The sequence below is a fragment of the Procambarus clarkii genome, chromosome 82 (genome assembly GCF_040958095.1).
Source record: "Procambarus clarkii isolate CNS0578487 chromosome 82, FALCON_Pclarkii_2.0, whole genome shotgun sequence".
Lineage (NCBI taxonomy): Eukaryota > Metazoa > Arthropoda > Malacostraca > Decapoda > Cambaridae > Procambarus > Procambarus clarkii.
In genome coordinates, this window is record NC_091231.1 from 14,858,690 (window position 1) to 14,878,849 (window position 20,160).

General features: G+C 46.9%; 2 protein-coding genes across 2 annotated transcripts in view; both read right to left on the bottom strand.

Moving 5' to 3' along the window:
- LOC123764459 (sialate:O-sulfotransferase 1) overlaps positions 1 to 20,160 on the bottom strand; it is a 538,431-nt gene that overhangs the window by 63,329 nt on the left and 454,942 nt on the right. The window lies entirely within an intron of this gene.
- Positions 3,617 to 17,812, bottom strand: LOC123764243 (proteoglycan 4-like). The gene is made up of 3 exons (XM_069315662.1): positions 17,740 to 17,812; positions 16,703 to 16,929; positions 3,617 to 4,303 (listed from the first exon to the last, which is right to left on the bottom strand). Exons 1-3 carry the CDS (start codon positions 17,810 to 17,812, stop codon positions 3,617 to 3,619), a joined length of 987 nt encoding a protein of 328 aa, XP_069171763.1.

Below are 20,160 nucleotides of genomic sequence, written 5' to 3' on the forward strand. Positions count from 1 at the left end.
CTCCCAGGTACCTATTTACTGCTAGGTAACAGGGGCACTTAGGGTGAAAGAAACTTTGCCCATTTGTTTCTGCCTCGTGCGGGAATCGAACCCGCGCCACAGAATTACGAGTCCTGCGCGCTATCCACCAGGCTACGAGGCCCCCACGAGGTTGTGTGTGTGTGTGTGTGTGTGTGTGTGTGTGTGTGTGTGTGTGTGTGTGTGTGTGTGTGTGTGTGTGTGTGTGTGTGTGTGTGTGTTTGGAGTGATTTTGAGCCGGGATAATCCCAGATTCTTTTGATATAGAAGGCTGAGCTATAGGCTATAGATGCATGTATCTATATCATCATGGTATGACTAATTTATATTACTCTAATCATATTTGTCTCATCGTCCTAATGTTGTGATATTAATGTTACCAATACATGACTTACCGCTCTAATGTTAAACTTCCCTTTATCTTTACTATATATATAATTGTTCAAGTTGTTAACTAAATATCACTCATCTTATGCCTAACATGTAAGTTTGATTAAGATTGTTCTACACCAGTTTAGTCCAGTCAGTATTGTAGTAAGTTGTGTAAGTTGTAAAGTATTAAGTTTGTGCTTGTGATAATGACAGTGTCTACGTATTGTTCTGTTGATGTTACTCTTTTATGTAATTATTATACTGTACTTTAATATCAACTTCCCAATTGTAAAGAACAATCATTTATGAATGAAGCTTTTGATTGATTGCTATTTAATAATGCATGCGCATGTATTCATTTACTGTTCGTTTATGTGTTGATCCAGCAGACTGTGGGGTGAAGGGGAAGGCAATATTTCTCACATTAGCGCCGCTCCACACCCCATCGTAAAGTTTTATGATTGAAATCCCCCGAGGTGATGGAAAAATCTTTTGGCATCTTCTTGCCTCTCTCTGGGAGATAACCTCCCGACCTGCCCTCTCTTATTCTTCTCCCATCAGTTCCTCTTGCCCCTTCACTCACACTTTTCCCATTAGTTCATCTTGCCCCTTTACTCACACTTTTCCCATTAGTACATCTTGCCCCTTTAGTCACCTTTTTCCCATCAGTTCCTCTTGCCTCTTCACTTACACTTTTCCCCATTAGTTCATCTTGCCCCTTCAGTCACCCATTTCCCCATTAGTTCATCTTGCCCCTTTAGTCACCCTTTTCCCCATTAGTTCATCTTGCCCCTTTAGTCACCCTTTTCCCCATTAGTTCATCTTGCCCCTTCAGTCACTCTTTTCCCCATTAGTTCATCTTGCCCCTTTAGTCACCCTTTTCCCCATTAGTTCATCTTGCCCCTTCAGTCATCCTTTCCCCATTAGTGCCACTCTTTCTCCCTTAGTCTCAATTTACCCATTCAGTCTCCTTTCCACCGTTGTTTCATCCCTTGTTCAGTCCTCTCAATCCCGTGTCTCCACTCTCCTCAACCCTTTCAATCCCCTCTTCCTGCATCTCATTTATCAATACGTCTGTCTTTCTCCATTTCTTATTAGCTCCCTCCCCTAACCTGGTGGTTCCTGTAGCTCCACTAGCCGTAGGCACCAACAGCCCGGTGGATCAAATATTATAGGTATTTATTTTCTTCTTGAAATTGTTAATTGAAATACCTAATTTTTTGACGGCAATTTTCCTTATATTTAAAATTAGGACAGAGTAACTCCTTCGGGACTTTTCGTGTATAGACTTGATATTTAGTGAACCTATTGCACATCTTGGACAGGTCGGTAAAACAACAGCCTCGCTTCTTGCAAGGGAGGGTTCGATCCCCGATGGTCTTTCCCACCATCTTCATATCTCAGCGCATTGCCTCAGCCCATAACTATGCCCCTCTCAAGTGCTCCATAATTATGCTGGCTTACTGCTGTACTAAATAATTATTCCACTATTGCTCTCGTCAGAGATTGTTTCAGTGTGCACAATGGTACCGGGTCTCTCTGTGAGGCATCCAGGGGTAGTCTGTGGGCCTACAAGAGTGACTATTAACTAGTCACAAGAGTGACTCCTATGATTAAGAGTGCAATCCCACAAAGTCTACCACTATTAGTGATGCACTTTGTGGGATCGCAAGCGTGACTATTAACTAAAGTGTGAACAGTTTTGGGATTAAAATCCTGACTATTAGCTAGGTGGGTACACTGTGTGGGATTATAAACGTGACCATTAACTAAAGGGGTACACTTTGAGGGACTATAAGCGTAACTATTAACTAAGGGGTACACTTTGAGGACCACAAACTTGACATTTAACAAAGGGGGTAGAGTCTGAATGATTATAAACGTGACCATTAACTAATGGGGTTCAGTTTGAGGGATTGTAAACGTGACCATTAACTAAGGGGTAATATTCTTGGTCTTGATTATTAGCACTTTTTTGTTGGGTTCTTGTTTGTTAAATTCCTATTTATTTGGTTCTTATTTTGTTGATTTCTTGTTAGTTGTTGTTAGTTAATGACAAAAATGTAGTTTGAAAGGTTCTTGTGTGGAAAGTTCTCGTGTACTCACCTAGTTGTGCTTGCGGGGGTTGAGCTTCGGCTCCTTGCTCCCGCCTCTCAACTGTCATTCAACCGGTGTATAGATAGCCTACTGAGCTCTATCACATCTACATTTGAAACTGTGTATGGAGTCAGCCTCCACCACATCACTGCCTAGTGCATTCCATTTAGTAACTACTCTGACACTGAAAAAAATCTTTCTAACGTCCCTGTGGCTCATTTGGGTACTCAGTCTCCGTGTGTCCCGTGTGGAAAATTCTTGTTACTCAATCTATAATTTTTCCTGTGACAATTACTTTATTTTTGTTTTAAACGTAATAGTTCTCGGTATCATTACTTGCAGATCTTCCAGACATTCCTGTAGGAGTTAAATATCCTTCAACAAAGGCATAATAATAGTTTGTTTTCAATACTAAAGCTAAAAAAAAACTTGATATGTAAATTTTAAAATACTTTAAAAATATCCATACTTATAGATATATCCATTACATAAAAAGCCACTAATTACATTCATTAAATACAAAGGTAACTGAAGAACTATTGAATACTTTCGAAGTCTTTAAAAGCGCGAACATTTCTATGTTCATTATAAAGATAAAACAAAAACTAGATTTAGAACGAAACAAAAATCTTTTTATTTTTATATATCTTGAGTTGATGGTTATCTTGAGGTTATCTTGAGTTGATTTCGGGGCTTTAGTGTCCCCGCGGCCCGGTCCTTGACCAGGCCTCCACCCCCAGGAAGCAGCCCGTGACAGCTGACTAACACCCAGGTACCTATTTACTGCTAGGTAACAGGGGCATTCAGGGTGAAAGAAACTTTGCCCATTTGTTTCTGCCTCGTGCGGGAATCGAACCCGCGCCACAGAATTACGAGTCCTGCGCGCTATCCACCAGGCTACGAGGCCCCCTCATAACTCAAATCATTAAAAAGTATACAAACCCCCAACCACACTATAAAAATACATTCGCCAGTTGAAATACAAAACGTTTCAGCCAACAATAAAAATGCAAAATTTCCCCATCAAAAATGCAGGTAGTTAGGCGGGTGTTTAATGCTAAATCACAGGGAGGCATCTTGCTAATTCGCAAAGTTAAATTAGCATCCCACAGGCGATGACTCTCAGGTCTCACACCAGAGGTTTGTTGACGGGGTTGTGAAGGGACACGGAACCTGTTGGTGTCTGGGGTTGTGGCGACACGGAACCTGTTGGTGTCTGGGGTTGTGGCGACACGGAACCTGTTGGTGTCTGGGGTTGTGGCGACACGGAACCTGTTGGTGTCTGGGGTTGTGGCGACACGGAACCTGTTGGTGTCTGGGGTTGTGGCGACACGGAACCTGTTGGTTTCGGGGGTTGTGGCGACACGGAACTTGTTGGTGTCGGGGGTTGTGGTGACACGGAACTTGTTGGTGTCGGGGTTGTGGCGACACGGAACTTGTTGGTGTCGGGGGTTGTGGTGACACGGAACCTGTTGGTGTCGGGGGTTGTGGCGACACGGAACCTGTTGGTGTCGGGGGTTGTGGTGACACGGAACCTGTTGGTGTCGGGGGTTGTGGTGACACGGAACTTGTTGATGTCGGGGTTGTGGCGACACGGAACCTGTTGGTGTCGGGGTTGTAGTGACACGGAACCTGTTGGTGACAGGGTTGAGGCGTCACGGAACCTGTTGATGTCGGGGTTGTGGCGACACGGAACTTGTTGATGTCGGGGTTGTGGCGACACGGAACCTGTTGGTGTCTGGGGTTGTGGTGACACGGAACCTGTTGTTGTCGGGGGTTGAGGCGACACGGAACCTTTGGGCTTAGAATTCAACGCCTTGTTAAGTGGAATCAGAGTGATTGATTAACGTAATTTCATTAAAGGGGAAAGTTACTTGAAGACGTCACCTGGGAAAGGTCACCTGGGGAAGGTCACCTGGGGAAGGTCACCTGGGAAAGGTCACTTGGGAAGGTCACCCTCCAACATCAACATGCTATAAGTGACTCTTGACCCCCCAACTCCTGTCTCCAACATACTATGAACACCAATGTAAACACGTCTGTGTACAAGTGATGAGAGCTGTAAACAGCATTATCAAATGATGTGTTAGTGAGTCTACAGCTGTTGAAGTCTCGTGAAGTCAGTCGTCTCCAAGTGTAAGTTATTACCCCACATGTTAGTGGTACCATGTGATGCAAGCGATGAGTCACAATAACGTGGCTGAAGTATGTTGACCACAATCGACTTGAGAATGGTCCAGGACGGACCGAAACGTCGTCGTCCCTTCAACTTCTAGTGTGTGGTTTTGTCAACGTACCATGTGATCACTGAGGGCTTGGTCGCCCTCCGTGTTACTGGGGAACCTCTCATGCTCTCCACCTACCTTTCTCACCCACTCCCTCCCTCTCTCATCTCTCCCTCACTCCCTCTCTCATCTCTCCCTCACTCCCTCTCTCATCTCTCCCTCACTCCCTCTCTCATCTCTCCCTCACTCCCTCTCACTCCTCCTTTTACCTTCTCTCTCAGGGCTACGGCTTCAAATGTTTATGTTGTTGTTGTGGAACTTTCAGCGCAAACTTTTTGAAATTTGCCACAAGTCCTGTTTAGTTTCTTGTAATTTTCTTCAGTCCAGCGAGAGAAGTCATTTGTGGTGATAAAGTTTCTTTCTGGAGGATGAGGCCACAGTAGCTTATGGCTCCCGTGGCGTCTCTCACTGTAGTCGCTGTGACACTTTTCTCTCTGGCACGAAATTTCTTTTGGCCTCTGTGACTGACTTCTGTTTCATCCCCGTCACGGAAAAAATATAAAAATTCTATGAACCATGACTCACATTTTCTCTGTCCCTAGTGACGGATTCTCTCCCCCCTTCCCCCTTGGACTCTGAAAAACTCTGTGTCCCCCTGAAATAAACTGTGTTCCTGTAATAGACTCTCTGGCCCCCTGTAATAGACTCTCTGGCTCCTGTAATAGACTCTCTGGCTCCTGTAACAGATTCTTTGGCCTCTTTGAACAGTTGCCTGGTATACAACATTACGACTGGCTGTGTCTCTCAGATGAAAGGAGACGGCTCCCTCAGCAGTGATGGTAATGGTGTGTGGCGAGAGAGACAACACCAGCGGGAAGAAGGGTGGAGCTACAGTTAATATAAGACCCGACACTTACCTGGACACTTTACCGGACCCCAGACGTCTCTGGCGTGGAGTCCCTCCACTGGAAAGGTAACTTGACAGTCGAAGTAACACTTGAATGCCAGGCAATTAATTGCCAGACGATTAGCTTAGTAAAGCTGTGTGTGAACCCTAAGTCACATTATAAAATAAAATAGATGTTCATTATCTAAAAGTTCGGTTGTTCGCAGCCTTATAGAGCGTCGCATTTTGACACATATTTCACCTAAGGCCAAAATTCGTCATACTAGAAAATGGAAGCGGCTCGCGAAATTGACATTCTGTCCCGTTTTCTGTTTTAGGTTCTCTGGTAGGTTATGAGAGGGCACTTTAGTACGACAGTTTCTTGACGCTGGGAAACTTTAGGAGGACGAGCTGAGCTCACACGCCTTCCGTTCCCCACCAGAGCCGCACCAAACATGAGTTGCTTAAAGCAGTGTCCGTGGTGTAGTTGTAAGACACTCGCCTGGCGTTCCGCGAGCGCTATGTCATGAGTTCGTATCCTGGCCGGGGAGGATTTACTGGGCGCAATTCCTTAACTGTAGCCTCTGTTTAACTCAACAGTAAAATGTGTACTTGGATGAAAAAACGATTCTTCGCGGCAGGGGATCGTATTCCAGGGACCTGCCCGAAACGCTATGCGTACTAGTGGCTGTACAAGAATGTAACAACTCTTGTATATATCTCAAAAAAAAAAAAAAAAAAAAAAAAAAACTGATTAGGCTTGAGTTATAAGCCTCAGGCATGTTAGAGGATTCAGTGGAATCCCAGGTTACATTGCTTTTGGCCATGTTGTGGCGTGGTGGTCTGAGTCGCCAGCTTGGGAGTCCCAAGTGAGAGGATTCGAATCCTCCTCATGACTCCTACTGATTTTCTTTATCATCATTAATAATAATAATAATAATAACATTAGGAGGCCTGAGGGAGGATTCGAACCTGGACATTGGGTACTCCCCAGAACATGTCTTAGCCCACTAGACAAAGACATGCTAAAACAAATGCTACCTGGGATTCCTCTAGCCTGAATCCTCTGAATCTGAAGGATCTGAATCCTCTGAAAAACTGAATCCCCTAGCGGGTCCCAATTAATTTTCTCATTGATATTTGACGTTACGTGATTTCCAGGCGACTTCCAGGTTGCATTGCTTTTAGCAAGGTGTGGTTAAGTGGTCTGAGGCATGTGCTTGGCAGTACCTAGTGTGCAGGTTTGAGTCCTCCACACGACTCCTTCTCATTATTATATCACGTTAATGGGATTTCTTTGTGTAATAATAATACGTGCCCCCTCCCCCCCCCACTTCTAAATGAAACTGAAGCAGCATATCATGAACAACAAATTACTGCGCCACGCGAGTGAAGTGCAACAAATTGTAAAGACAGTGCAGGGAGGACACGGGGAATGAACACCCTTGACTGTGTTAAAGAGGAGCAGGCAAACACTTTTACACCAGAGGTGAAAAGATCCAGCTTAAAGAGGGAGAATGGTGCAAAGGTGGCGGGGTCGCTACACTGTTGAGTGCGCGGGGGGCTGGGGGAGAGGTAGGGCCAAATGTGTTTAATATTTATATTTACTATGTGTGCCTGCAGAATTGTTACCTTATGGGCTCTGCCTTTCAACCGTCGGATGTCCAATGTACCGATTCCCGACTTATTTTCGGGAGTCTTCTTTATATATTTCTCACACATTCCCACTGTACAGCCCACGAGCAGCTGTCCAACTTCCAGGTACCTGTATACTGCTTTGTGAACAGAAGCATCAGATGAAATATACACTGCCCATATGTTTCTGCCTCAACTGGGAAGCGAATTCAGGCCCTGTGGACTACGACTCCCGAACGCTATCGGCTCGGCTGCGGGAGCCGAGCGGCAGACAGGGAAAGTTATTCTAGTAAATAAGGGAGCATCTAAGCAGCAGAAGACAGCGAGTCACTGTGACGGGTGAGATCTCTGAGCGGTGAGATGTCACTGGGAGAGTCAAACATGGTTCAGTTCCTGGACCTATCCTGTTCCTCATATATGTAAATGATCTTCGTGTGGAAACACTCATCTCAATGTTTCCTGACGACGCAAAAGCTATGATGAGGATGAGGACAGAAGAAAACGACAAGAGGCTACAACCTGACTTGGACAAACTAAAGGAAAGATTCATCAAATGGCTACTAAAGTTAAACTCGAGTAAATGTAATGAAGAAGGGCGGAAGACGCAGGAAGCTAGACTCAGGGGTACCAAATGTGAGATGAAATCCTCCATGAAACGTCAGAGAGAAGGATCTGAGGGTTTTTATCACGCCGAACCTGTCTCCATAACTACACACAGAGATCACACTAACGTGATGCATCAAATGAACAAATCCACAAGGGCCGTGACGAGGATTTTCGAACCTGCGTCCGGGAGCATCCCAGACACTGCGTTAATCGACTGAGCTACGACAGGGAAAAAAACCCTGTCGTAGCTCAGGGCCCTTGTGGCCTCACTGTTACAACACTGGCTGAAGCAAGACCTTGAGCCTCACAGCTGCAACACTGGCTGAAGCAAGACCTTGAGAGCCTCACAGCTGCAACACTGGCTGAAGCAAGACCTTGAGAGCCTTACTGTTACAACACTGGCTGAAGCATGACCTTGAGCCTCACAGCTACAACACTGGCTGAAGCAAGACCTTCATGTAAGCTATGGACGGAGCGGGATTTATCTATTAGCACTAGAGACACGTTTCTGAGCCACACTCTCACCCTTTCCTACCGGGAATCAAATTCACTGTAAAATATTACGAAATTCTGGAGGCTCACTGATAGTCTTCTCATAGGTTCATTTTCTTGTTAATATTTGAATATCTTTATGTATATGGAAAGTTATCCAAAGATGATCACTTAGCCGCGGGATATAAGCCGACACACAAACATTTGCTTATTTCACGGGAAAATATTTCCGCGCGTGTTTGTCGTTAATTAGCGAATGGCTGGTAGTGTTGACAACGCTGCGGAAGTATCCGAGAATCGTCAACACTGTTTACTCTGTTTGATTTTAGCTTTTGATTTGGGCGTTTAGCTCTTGAGTGATGCTCCACCAACTGGTGTTGGCATTATGCAAATGTTGTATTTGCAACAGCCATGCACCCAGAGGATGTGTATATCCAGTGACTGATGAGGTTTGTGGGTTTGTATGACTTCTAGTCAGGTGAGTCAGGTTAAGGAGGCAGAGATGACTATGCTTTCAGGCCTCGTCTAATCAATGTATATGAGCCCTCAAGTAGGTTGTTTGGCGATGAGGCTCATTTACGCTGAGATTAACCAGAGTACTGTTGAACCACCTGGGTGAGTCTCCTGGCAGAGAGGGTGGTGAGCCTATGTGTACTTGATTATTGGTGTGTCTGGCGCTCACCTGTCCTCTTAAAAAGAACGTCGCTTTTGGCCGTTTGCCCGTATGGCCGAATATGGACGTAATTTGAAAATGAAAACAAATTGAAAATAAATTTGGGATTTTTTTTTTCAACAACAGTAAGTTAAGGGTCCTCTGATAGGTTAGGTGGGCAGGAAATTCTCATAAAGTTTCAAAACGTTATGAAAAACGTTAATTGAAAATTCCTCTTCTAAGCTGTCCGAGGAGGGCCGGACTACTCGAACAGAAAACGTAACAGTACTGTACGTCACTTTTGTGAGTCGATTTCATTTCAAATTACGTCCAAATTTGGCCATAGTGCGCATACGAGCCAAAAGTGACGTTATTTTTAAGAGGACGTGTTGGGCGAGCAGTGCTGGAAGCCCGTGTTCCCTGAGTAATATCAGGCCTCTCAGTCAGGGTGGGAGAGGAGCCTGAAGCCTGCATATTTCACCGGATTCATACGACCCGTGTTGATGCACGACCCAAGCTACGAGCCGCATATTTCCTCCTGGCATGGCGTGAGTTATGGCGGCGTCTCTGGCTGTGGTTGAGGGCGCGTGATGCATGTCTTGACGGGCAATTGTTGTCTGTAGCGCCTTCATCTCCTGGTCAGTGATGAAGCTGTAATCTCTGAGGCTACTGATATAATGCATAAAGATAAATGTAATAAATGGTTTTGCCTGTCGAGTTTCCTCTGACTTATGACGTGATGATGTGCATGTTTGTGATTGATGGAGCATCTGTTGTGTGTCCGGGTAATGCGTTGGTGTTTGTTGGTGTTTGTGTTTACGTGTATTTTCACGTGTCTGTATGAGTGTTTGTATATGTAAAGGCATGTATACGGGTATATGTGTGTGTGTTTAACATTAGTGTACATTCATTACATTATAGTAAACATTAGTGTACATAGTGAGTGCCGAAGTGTACATTCCCTCAATCCTGTTTTTTTTGTAACAAGCCGCTTATCCAGACGAGCAACTCTATTAGACATAATTTTAAATCATGATTTATTTAATATCGCCGCCACCCTCCCCCCACCTCGATTGTGAGGCGGCGTGCAGGCGCCCCGACACCCCTAGGCCTCCTCCCCCCCCCCCGGCCATCCTACGCCCCACCCCCCGCCCCAGGAATATCAACACCCTCTGAAAACCTCCACACCAGAGGATTTGCTGCACAATCCGATTTGCCCAGGAAATGTTTGATTCCTGTGATATGCTAAATACGATTTCTATTTAGGCTTGTAATTAAAAAAAAGTTGTATGGCGCAGGCTGTAATGGTTTCGTATCTCATTATTTGGTAGTTAAATTACAGCCAGAGTTGCGTGTAATTTTCCCACACAATTATGAAAGTTGGAAGCAGACAGGTGATGCGAATATTAGGCGTTAGTTTTGGGGTGTAATATTCTGAGAGGGGAAACAACTGCATGTAAAAAAAAAAAAAGTCCTCACTGGATTTGTATACTGTTACGAGGGGGGGGCGGGGGGCGGGGGAAGAGGGGGGCGGTGCCCTAGATGAAGAACACCACAACCACCACCGCGGGTCTTCGCTCCCACACCCTCGGGGTGCCACTGAGCGCCCTGAAAGCCCTTCAGTCGTAACACAGGTGGATTTTTTTCTCGCGAACCTTTGCTTTGTACCCGCGGAAGAGTGGAAGAAAACTCGGTACTGACCGCAAGTCGTTGCTTGAGCAGCTTACAGAACTTCCTCTCAGTTTTGCTCGCCGTAACAAACGGTCACAGGTCACCCGTCACACACCTGTGTCGCTCAAATGATTAGGTCGCCAACTGGGTTTGAACTCTGCATTGCAACAATGCAGTTCAGTGGATATATTCAGCGTTACGAGGCGTTACGAGACAGTGGTACGTTTCCCACGATCACAGTGTTATTCAGTGTTACCAGTCTAGGGTGTGTTTCCAGCGATAATAATGTTACTCAGCGTTACCAGTCAATAGTATATTTCCAATAATAATAGAGTGGTGCAAATATTGTATCACTTTCATATAACGCTCAGTGAGATGGAGGGCACACTTAAAGTCAGCAGTAAAAATAAAATAAAGTGTACTGAACTAGAGTCTTCATCAAACACGTAAGAAAATAAACATATATATATGTATGTATGTGTGTGTGTGTGTGTGTGTGTGTGTATGTGTGTGTGTGTGTGTGTGTGTGTGTGTGTGTGTGTGTGTGTGTGTGTGTACTCACCTAATTGTGCTTGCGGGGGTTGAGCTCTGGCTCTTTGGTCCCGCCTCTGTGTGTGTTTTGTGTGTGTGTGTGTGTGTGTGTGTGTGTGTGTGCGTGCGTGTGTGTGTGTGTGTGGGAACCTAAGCTGACTACTGTGCCCACCTGTGGTCATTGGAGGCTGTGGTCAGTGTCTATAATGTGCGTCAAAGCCTTTCACAACACTGAAATTAATTAACATGATTCTTTGCTTAGGTTCAGTTCGGGACAAAATATGCGATGTTGGTAAAGAATGTTTAATTAAACATCTGCGCGTCCCGCGAGGTCATCACAGGGTCATCACAGAGAGAATAAGATCCTTGAGAGACATGAAAGAGAACAACTGGTGGCAGTGACGCAAGGACTCGAGTGGTGCTCTGAGGCGAGGGAGAACAGCATCCAGGTACGAAACCTGTACATCTCTCCGCAATAATGACAGCTTCATTTACATTTATTAAACAGTTTACGAGCTCCGAAGCTCTGCATGGTTGGTTGTTTATAATAATAACTTTCATTATGAAGAAATAAATGTAAAAAAGCTCCTATTATTGTGAAAAGCTCAGGCAGTGTCGTCGCTTCCCCCTCGGGAAGTGTCGTCGCTGCCCCCTCAGGCAATGTCGTCACTGCCCCACACATGCCGCGGTCATGCACTCAAGCCTTGGCATAAATCTTAATTAATTAAGTACCTGCTGATGACTGCAGGTGTGCTAGTTTGCACAAGTGGCTTTCTCCATGAGACTACTATTATGAACTCCTCGCTGGTAACTACTGGCTTCTACCTGAGGATAACCACTGCTAGCAGCTTCCCTGGAGCTGTCTTCTTGCAACGGGCTGCCACACTAGCCTAGCACTGCACTGCTCAGATTAATGTCATCACTGGGTAATACTTTACAAGTAACAACTTCCTGTTGCTTCATGCAACAACTTTACTGCACTTCTTACCTCAGTTCGCACTAACCCTTCCTTGACAGGGACTCTCCTTAGACATCAGGAACTCCTTGAGTTAGGTGAGGAGAAGCCTGGCGTTGGCCCTCCACAAGCTGTAACTTTATCTGGAGGTCTTGCGGTACACACGGTCCCGGACCGCTTGTCGCTCCGGCACGGCACTCAACCACCCAGTTTTCTTGAAGAAGTGACGCATTAACCCTCCTTGCGGTTGACTAGGCTGCACCCTATGGTGACACACGGCCATCCGGACTCAACCAAAGTCTCGAACCGGCTCAACCGAAGCATTATTACTTAATTCCGGAGCTCAGTCTTGGTGCAGAGTGAGAGCTCTCAGACCAGAGGGACGCTTCACAGCTCCCACTCCTCAGTAACGTATCCTCGGGTTACCTGTTAATTGTTCAGTTTGAGCAACAAGCAGTCTTCTCTTCCCTCATCCTGGTACTCTGCACACTGCCTTGGCGCTCTAGGCGCTAAAATGTCTCTCTGATGCCACCAAACTTCCTTCTGCCATCTTGGAAAAAAAAGCCTTCTGGGCTACCTCTCCTAAACTCTTCGAAACAAATTTTCCTAAAATGTTGCAACTCGTTGACTTCCTGTACGAATTAGAATGCTCTCTGGGCCGGTTAGTATGTCTGCGGAGGCGGAAGAATGATACTCTTGTATCAGGGAAAGGTGTGAAAGGAGACGGTATTGGTAACGCCTGACACCTTCCCCAGCTGACCCATAAGCTAGCCTCACCCTGCAGCAGCAGCAGCAGCAGCAGCAGCAGCAACAGCAGCTGTGTCTATATTGACATCGTCTCCAACCGAGCGCCTTCCAGCGTGAAGCTGTCGCCGCGCCCCCGGGGGCGCTCCCCACAACACCGCCTCTCGCATCACACAGTTGACAGCCACAAGGATTTTCCTAAAAGCTCCAGAAGTGAGAGTTTGGTATAAATATCCTCGCCATTTTTACCCCGTCTTCTGTTGGCAGTCTTTGCATGCTGCATTTAAAGTTGACTGTCTCCCTCTACTTCAGCTTGTAGACTGTACTCGTATCAAGCTTAAATCTTGAAGAATAAGCTTAACAGTTAATTGCCGAGGTGACTCTAGAGAGGGTGCGAAGTGTGATATTGAAGGTGTCCGGAGCTGGGGCCGGGGACCTCCCCATCACACTCTCACAGTTTTCCATATAAGATACGAACAAAGAAATAATTTCGCGACGAAATTGATGCCTCGCTTTGGGTTACCCTCAAGCGTGGGGGGTGGGGGGTGGGGTGGGGGGTGGGGTGGGAGGTGGTGATGGGTGAGAGGACATGGAGGGAAGCGGTGATTGATGGGTGAAGGGGGGGGGGAAATGACGTGGAGAAGAGGGGATTGGAAGGCGTAAGAAGGGATTTGTAGGTTAAGGGGAGTGGGTTAGAGGGAGTAGCAGGTGTGAGATAGATAGTAGCAGGTGTGAGATGGGGAGTAGCAGGTGGGAGATGGGGAGTAGCAGGTGTGAGGGGGGAGTAGCAGGTGTGAGGGGGGGAGTAGCAGGTGTGAGGAGGGGGGAGTAGCAGGTGTGTGAGGGGAAGTAGTAGGTGTGAGCACACACAAGACAGGACAGGACACAGTGAGTGAGTGAAGGGATGATTGACAGGTGTGTGAGTGGGGAGCACGCTTTGCCTCACAAACACACACACACACACACACACACACACACCAGCCAGCTGAGAGTGTACTCCGAGGGCTGCGTGTGTACTGAAGTAGCTCTGTGTCTGAGTGTATAAACATCTGTCTTAAGGAGGTTAGTTGCACTGTTCCGTAGGCTTCACCGAGGCCTAGTGGTAGTTATGAATAATAACTAAAGCCATATCTAATGGTAAATACGTCAGATCTTCCTCGAGACAGTTGACGTCACTGAATGATTGAGATGTTGAATTGAAATATCACAACACAGATGGTGCCGTGTTGCAGCATCGGGACACAGGTGGTGCCGTGTTGCAGCATCGGGACACAGGTGGGGCCGTGTTGCAGCATCGGGGCACAGGTGGTGCCGTGTTGCAGCATCGGGACACAGGTGGGGCCGTGTTGCAGCATCGGGGCACAGGTGGTGCCGTGTTGCAGCATCGGGGCCCAGGTGGGGCCGTGTTGCAACATCGGGACACAGGTGGTGCCGTGTTGCAGCATCGGGACACAGGTGGTGCCGTGTTGCAACATCGGGGCACAGGTGGTGCCGTGTTGCAGCATCAAGACACATATGGTGCCGTGTTGCAACATGTGTGCATGTGTTCACGTATGCATGTGTACATAGACGCTAGTGTATGCACATAGATCACAGGGAATGGAGCTAAGGGGGAAAGCCAGGGCCGGCCAAGCCATAATGGAGGGAGGGGGATGGGACAGTAACCATTACCATAACACGGGAGAGGGAGTGAAGGGTAGAGACGGGAAAGGAAGAGCAGTGTGTGAAGACGGGAGGACTGCTTACAAGGGCGGGAAACACAGTGTTGCCGCCCTCTGAAACACCCACAGCTTGAGGAGCAATAACATGGACTGAGGGGCCGGCCAGCGGACAATTATTATGAGAGTCAACACTTGTTGGAAGATACAAGAGATTAAGGCGGTGTGAGGAGGGCGAGGAACAGAGACGAACAGAGGAAGTAGAATAACACAGGCTGGATAATAACACAGACCAAGCGATAATACAGGTGTGGGAGACCACCGCCATGTTACCACTGAAGAGTTTGTCTTAGAAAGAGGGAGAGAGAGGGAGAGAGGGAGAGAGAGGGAGAGAGGGAGAGGGAGGGAGGGACAAAGAGGGAGGGTAAAAATATGCAAAACTATTGTCTTGCGGGGGGGGGGGGGCCTGGTGAGATGTAGTGGAAGAGTTTAAGAAGAAAGAGCAAGGACGGTAACGTAGTTTTCGGAGCTGTGGCATCAGAGACACGAGAAACGTCATTGGTGTACCGTAAGTGGACATCTGATGGAACGGAACGATCAGACAGTTCCACTTTCTGATCTATTCAGTGTACGCATGTGCTTGCCTGTGTGTGCTTGCCTGTGGGTGCTTGCCTGTGTGTGCTTGCCTGTGGGTGCTTGCCTGTGTGTGCTTGCCTGTGGGTGCTTGCCTGTGGGTGCTTGCCTGTGGGTGCTTGCCTGTGGGTGCTTGCCTGTGTGTGCTTGCCTGTGTGTGCTTGCCTGTGGGTGCTTGCCTGTACTCACCTAGTTGTACTCACCTAGTTGTGTTTGCGGGGGTTGAGCTCTGGCTCTTTGGTCCCGCCTCTCAACCGTCAATCAACAGGTGTACAGATTCCTGAGCCTATCGGGCTCTGTCATATCTACACTTGAAACTGTGTATGGAGTCAGCCTCCACCACATCACCCCCTAATGCATTCCATTTGTCAACCACTCTGACACTAAAAAAGTTCTTTCTAATATCTCTGTGGCTCATTTGGGCACTCAGTTTCCACCTGTGTCCCCTTGTGCGTGTTCCCCTTGTGTTAAATCCCTTGATAGACCCCTTGATAGACTGTCTTTATCTACCCTATCAATCCCCTTCAGAATCTTGAATGTGGTGATCATGTCCACCCTAACTCTTCTGTCTTCAAGCGAAGACCTGCCTGTGGGTGCTTGCCTGTGTGTGCTTGCCTGTGGGTGCTTGCCTGTGTGTGCTTGCCTGTGGGTGCTTGCCTGTGTGTGCTTGCCTGTGGGTGCTTGCCTGTGGGTGCTTGTCTGTGTGTGCTTGCCTGTGGGTGCTTGCCTGTGTGTGCTTGCCTGTGGGTGCTTGCCTGTGGGTGCTTGCCTGTGTGTGCTTGCCTGTGGGTGCTTGCCTGTGGGTGCTTGTCTGTGTGTAATACTCTAACTGTAATTGTAGAGCGAGCATCAAGTCTGGAGTCTCACGTTTCAGTTGCAACTCTCACAATGGTTAATATCGTTTATAATAGCGCACATACTTAGTACAGACCGGGGAATCGATCCTGCATTCTGGGTCACCACCCTCAGCCGCGCGCCTCATCTTGGCGGACCACGATAAGTAATTTATCCTGGGATCCTACTGAATCCACTAAGGGTCTTGGGGCACCGGGCTGATACTCAATCAAGCTATCCAAATTGCCGGCGTACACTCTAGTGAAGGTAGTACAGTTCTCCCTATACGTTCCCTTCACATTCACTAGGAAGCCACAATGGAGGTGCCATCTTTGCGAAAATGATTTTAGCAACGATATATCATGGCATTGTGATTGAAAATGTCTCATCTTGATTACCCTACCTCATCAAAATGAATGATATTTTCTTCAGTTATTTCTTAAAATCTTTAGAGCATTCAAATTGCTCACCACTCTTTGAGGAATTGGCTTGACTTGGCACATCCTGTTGCTTCCTGTCTCCATTGTTCCTACCCGCATCCTCATATCCTTCACTACTGAACTTATCCTTGACACGTGCGGGACCTCTCCATGTGTGGCTCTCTCAGCCTTCTGTGTTGTGGTAATGTTGTTCCCATCTGGTCTTGTTTACAGTGTAGGCACGCACCCCCTCTGTCTCCCCTGTGTCACGCACCCCCTCTGTCTCCCCTGTGTCACGCTCTCCCTCTGTCTCCCCTGTGTCACGCCACAAAAGGCTCTGGGATTGTATCTCTGCTGCTGCAGATTCCTTCTGTGCTGCTGTAGCTTCCTTCTGTGCTGCTGTAGCTTCCTTCTGTGCTGCTCCAGCTTCTGTGCTGCTCCAGCTTCTGTGCTGCTCCAGCTTCTGTGCTGCTCCAGCTTCTGTGCCGCTCCAGCTTCCGTCTGTAGATACTTATTTATTCTTAAGGTATTCAGTACGTATGATTGAGACACACTTGTAACTTGTCCGTGAAGTTACACTTATCATAAAGTGTTATGATACACTCGGGCAGAGGTCGCCGTGAGCCGCCCTCCACCGGGTGCACCTTAATACTTTATTCATAGTTCACGCTCAAGGGCAAGGGATTTATCAGGGGAAAGCACCAAATCATTACGATTATTTAGCACTTGAAAGAGATCAGGATAAGGATTTGGGATGGGACTGGTGCCGAACCACTTGGACGGTCGGGGATTGAACGTCGACCTGTATGAAGCGAGACTGTCGCTCTACCATCCAACCCAAGTAATTGGGCCCAAGTATGGATAAGATGATGTGCTTGTGAGACGGCCGACGCCATTGGTTATAGTCGGCATTATTGTAGAGCAACATGGGCTCTGGGGAGGGTATTACTGGTAGTGGTATTACTGGTGGTGGTATTGTGGTGGTGGTGTTGTGGTGGTGGTGTTGTGGTGGTGGTGTTGTGGTGGTGCATGTTAGCGTGTCTGTGTTGGAGGCGTCTCCACCTCCAGCTCCTCTCTTGGGCCGTTCCTCTTGATCGGGTTACCACAGCGACTCAACCTTATTTCCTTTACGTGTCTTAGTATGATGACAGTCCCAGACTTGTGGGCCTCGGTCGAGACTGAGGCAAAAGACAGACACAGACAGATAGACACGGACATGCGGACACACACACACACGGACATACGGACATACGGACACACACACACATACACACACACACACAGACACACCCGCTGTGGGAGGAGACATACCTTGAAGACCGTGTGGTAGGGAATCTCCCGGAGGTTTTGGGAGAAGCATCTCCTGAACTGTGGGAGAAGGCATCTGGAGAGCGTGGGAGACAACCTCCCAGCACAGGTTGAACACATTGAGGACGCAACAGCCATCTCGCTTATCTTAATGGCTGCTGACAAATACCTCGTAAATCTCTGGCCACAGTGTAATGGAAAGCGCTAATGCTGGTAAGATAGACCCAATTGGCTTCTAAATATTTGCAGGCAAAGCTTGTTGCACTTAATGTACTGTGAACAGGTAGGTAAATGTGCTATTATATTGTGGTGTAAATAAGTGTATTTTCAGGATGAGAGCGATGCTCGTGGTGTCCCGTCTTCCCAATATTGTGTCGTATAACACTTTGAAACTACTATAACGCTTTGAAACTACTATAACGCTTTGAAACTACGTGTGTGTGTGTTCGTGTGTGTATTGTGTGTGCATTCCAGCCCGTCCTCCATATAGACCCAAAAGTGATTCCATCCACCCGCCAAACCCCCTGTTTATGAATGGAAAACGGTTTACACACAACTCACAACTGATTTCGATCGAACACTTCCGGAACAAGTGCTTCACTGACGAATTTTGTTCGAACCACAACGCTATAAACAGCCCGTCCTCCAAACAAAGATCCAAAAGTGATTCCATGCACCCGCCAAACCCCCTGTTTATGAATGAAAAGCGGTTTACACACGACTCACAACTGCTGACGTTCGAACATATCCGGAACAAGTGCTTCACTGACGAATTTTGTTCGAACCACAACGCTATAAATGCTTCACCCACGTACTACAAATACAAATAATCGCCAACAGAACCTAAACACCTAACCTAACCTGTGCCTATATATGCACAATATGTTAATATATTATAATATTAATTTATATTTGAGAACATTCCCGTTTTGAATGAACTGCATGTAAAAATTGATGAATGCGTCTGTGGGGTCGACCGCTGGATGTAATGGACTTTAGTCGAGGACGGGTTGGTGCACTCACCTAATTATGTTTATGAGGATTGAGCTTCGGCTCTTTGATCCCAGGTGTCAACTCTTAATCAACGGGTTTACAGGTTCCTGAGCTTTTAGCTTTGATGTCCAAAGGGATCCTTTTTGGGCTCTGTCATATCAACATTTGAAATTATGTATGGCGTCCGCCTCCACCACATCACTGCCTAGTGCTTTGCAGTTTGTTAACTACTGACACTTAAAAGTTCTGTCTAATGTGTGTTTACCTGTAGTTTATGCTCGAGGCAGCATTTGATATAAGAGGCAACAGTTGATGCTAGAGACGACATTTGATGTAAGGACAGTAGCTGGACGAAGCAGAGGTGCTCGGGTGAACGGAATGGGATTGATGTCCAAATAGCTTGTAAAAGGCCTGGGGAAGGAAGAAGGATGAGTTGGAAATTCTTGAAAAGAATTTGGATGGAGGCTTGAAAGTTTGGTGGCCGGTCCACTGTGGGGGGGCATAATGTTTTGGTCTTATGGTGGAGCTTGTTGGTCTTGATGTTGAGTTCTCATTCTGCGGCAGGAGGCTTGTGGAGTGGCGGTTAGCTGTCATGTTGGTGTAGGTGAAATGCTGTTTGGCTTGGAAGGGGGCGCCTTCAAATTTGAGGCGGTGCACGTTTTGTTGTTCTAATCCGTGCCTTGGTGTTCGGTGACTGCCTGAGGCGTCAATGGGTTGAATTGAAATTGAAATAAGTTTATAGGGGTAAAATACACACAAAGGGATGAGGTAGCTCAAGCTATTCTTACCCCCGTTCAGTACAACATGTTCATACATATATAGACACATCACAAACAATAAACATATTACCGAACATTCTGAGTGAATCGTCGACGGGTTGATGCGCACATGAACCGTGGCAGTTCGGTTCCTTCCTGGTCGTCTTCGTCTTCGGGGAATATGTATGGTCCCTCGAGGAATTTTTTGTCGAAGTCCGGGTCATAATACTTCTCCTTCAGGACGAAGAGATCAACATAGTAGTGCATGGCAGTGCCGTGGACGAACATGGAATGTGGGAATTCTTCGGAGGTCCTGTTGGCGATGACCCAGTTGCATTTGTGTTCCATCTGTCGTCTGGTACTGGGGTTACCTCTTTAAACCCATCTTGGTTGCAGTAGAGGCCATAACAGGGACGTGTCTTGTTGTCGTTGGCTTCCTCGTCGTCTTCGGGTCCGGTATAGATGGTTTCAAGGTTATCACAGTCAGATGTGTAAGTTACTGGTTGCTTCAGCTGGCCCCTCTTGTTTTTTCCCCTTTTGATTTTTGGTTGCATGCGTTGAGTTGGGTTGAAGTTGAGATTGCCACTGGTTGATGATCATCCAGGTCCGAAGCGGTGTTAGTCGATGTCGTTGTTGTTGCTGCCTTTGGTGTTGGGATCCACTCTGTTTGGGT

What these genes read in the sequence shown, in the direction of transcription:
- LOC123764243 (XM_069315662.1), bottom strand. Translation starts at nt 17,812, where the DNA reads ATGCCTTCTCCCACAGTTCAGGAGATGCTTCTCCCAAAACCTCCGGGA. An exon ending in CCTACCACACGGTCTTCAAG is followed by an intron (nt 16,930 to 17,739) that starts GTATGTCTCCTC and finishes AAGTATCTACAG; the next exon opens with ACGGAAGCTGGAGCGGCACA. An exon ending in ACACAGGGGAGACAGAGGGG is followed by an intron (nt 4,304 to 16,702) that starts GTGCGTGACACA and finishes CCACTTAACAAG; the next exon opens with GCGTTGAATTCTAAGCCCAA.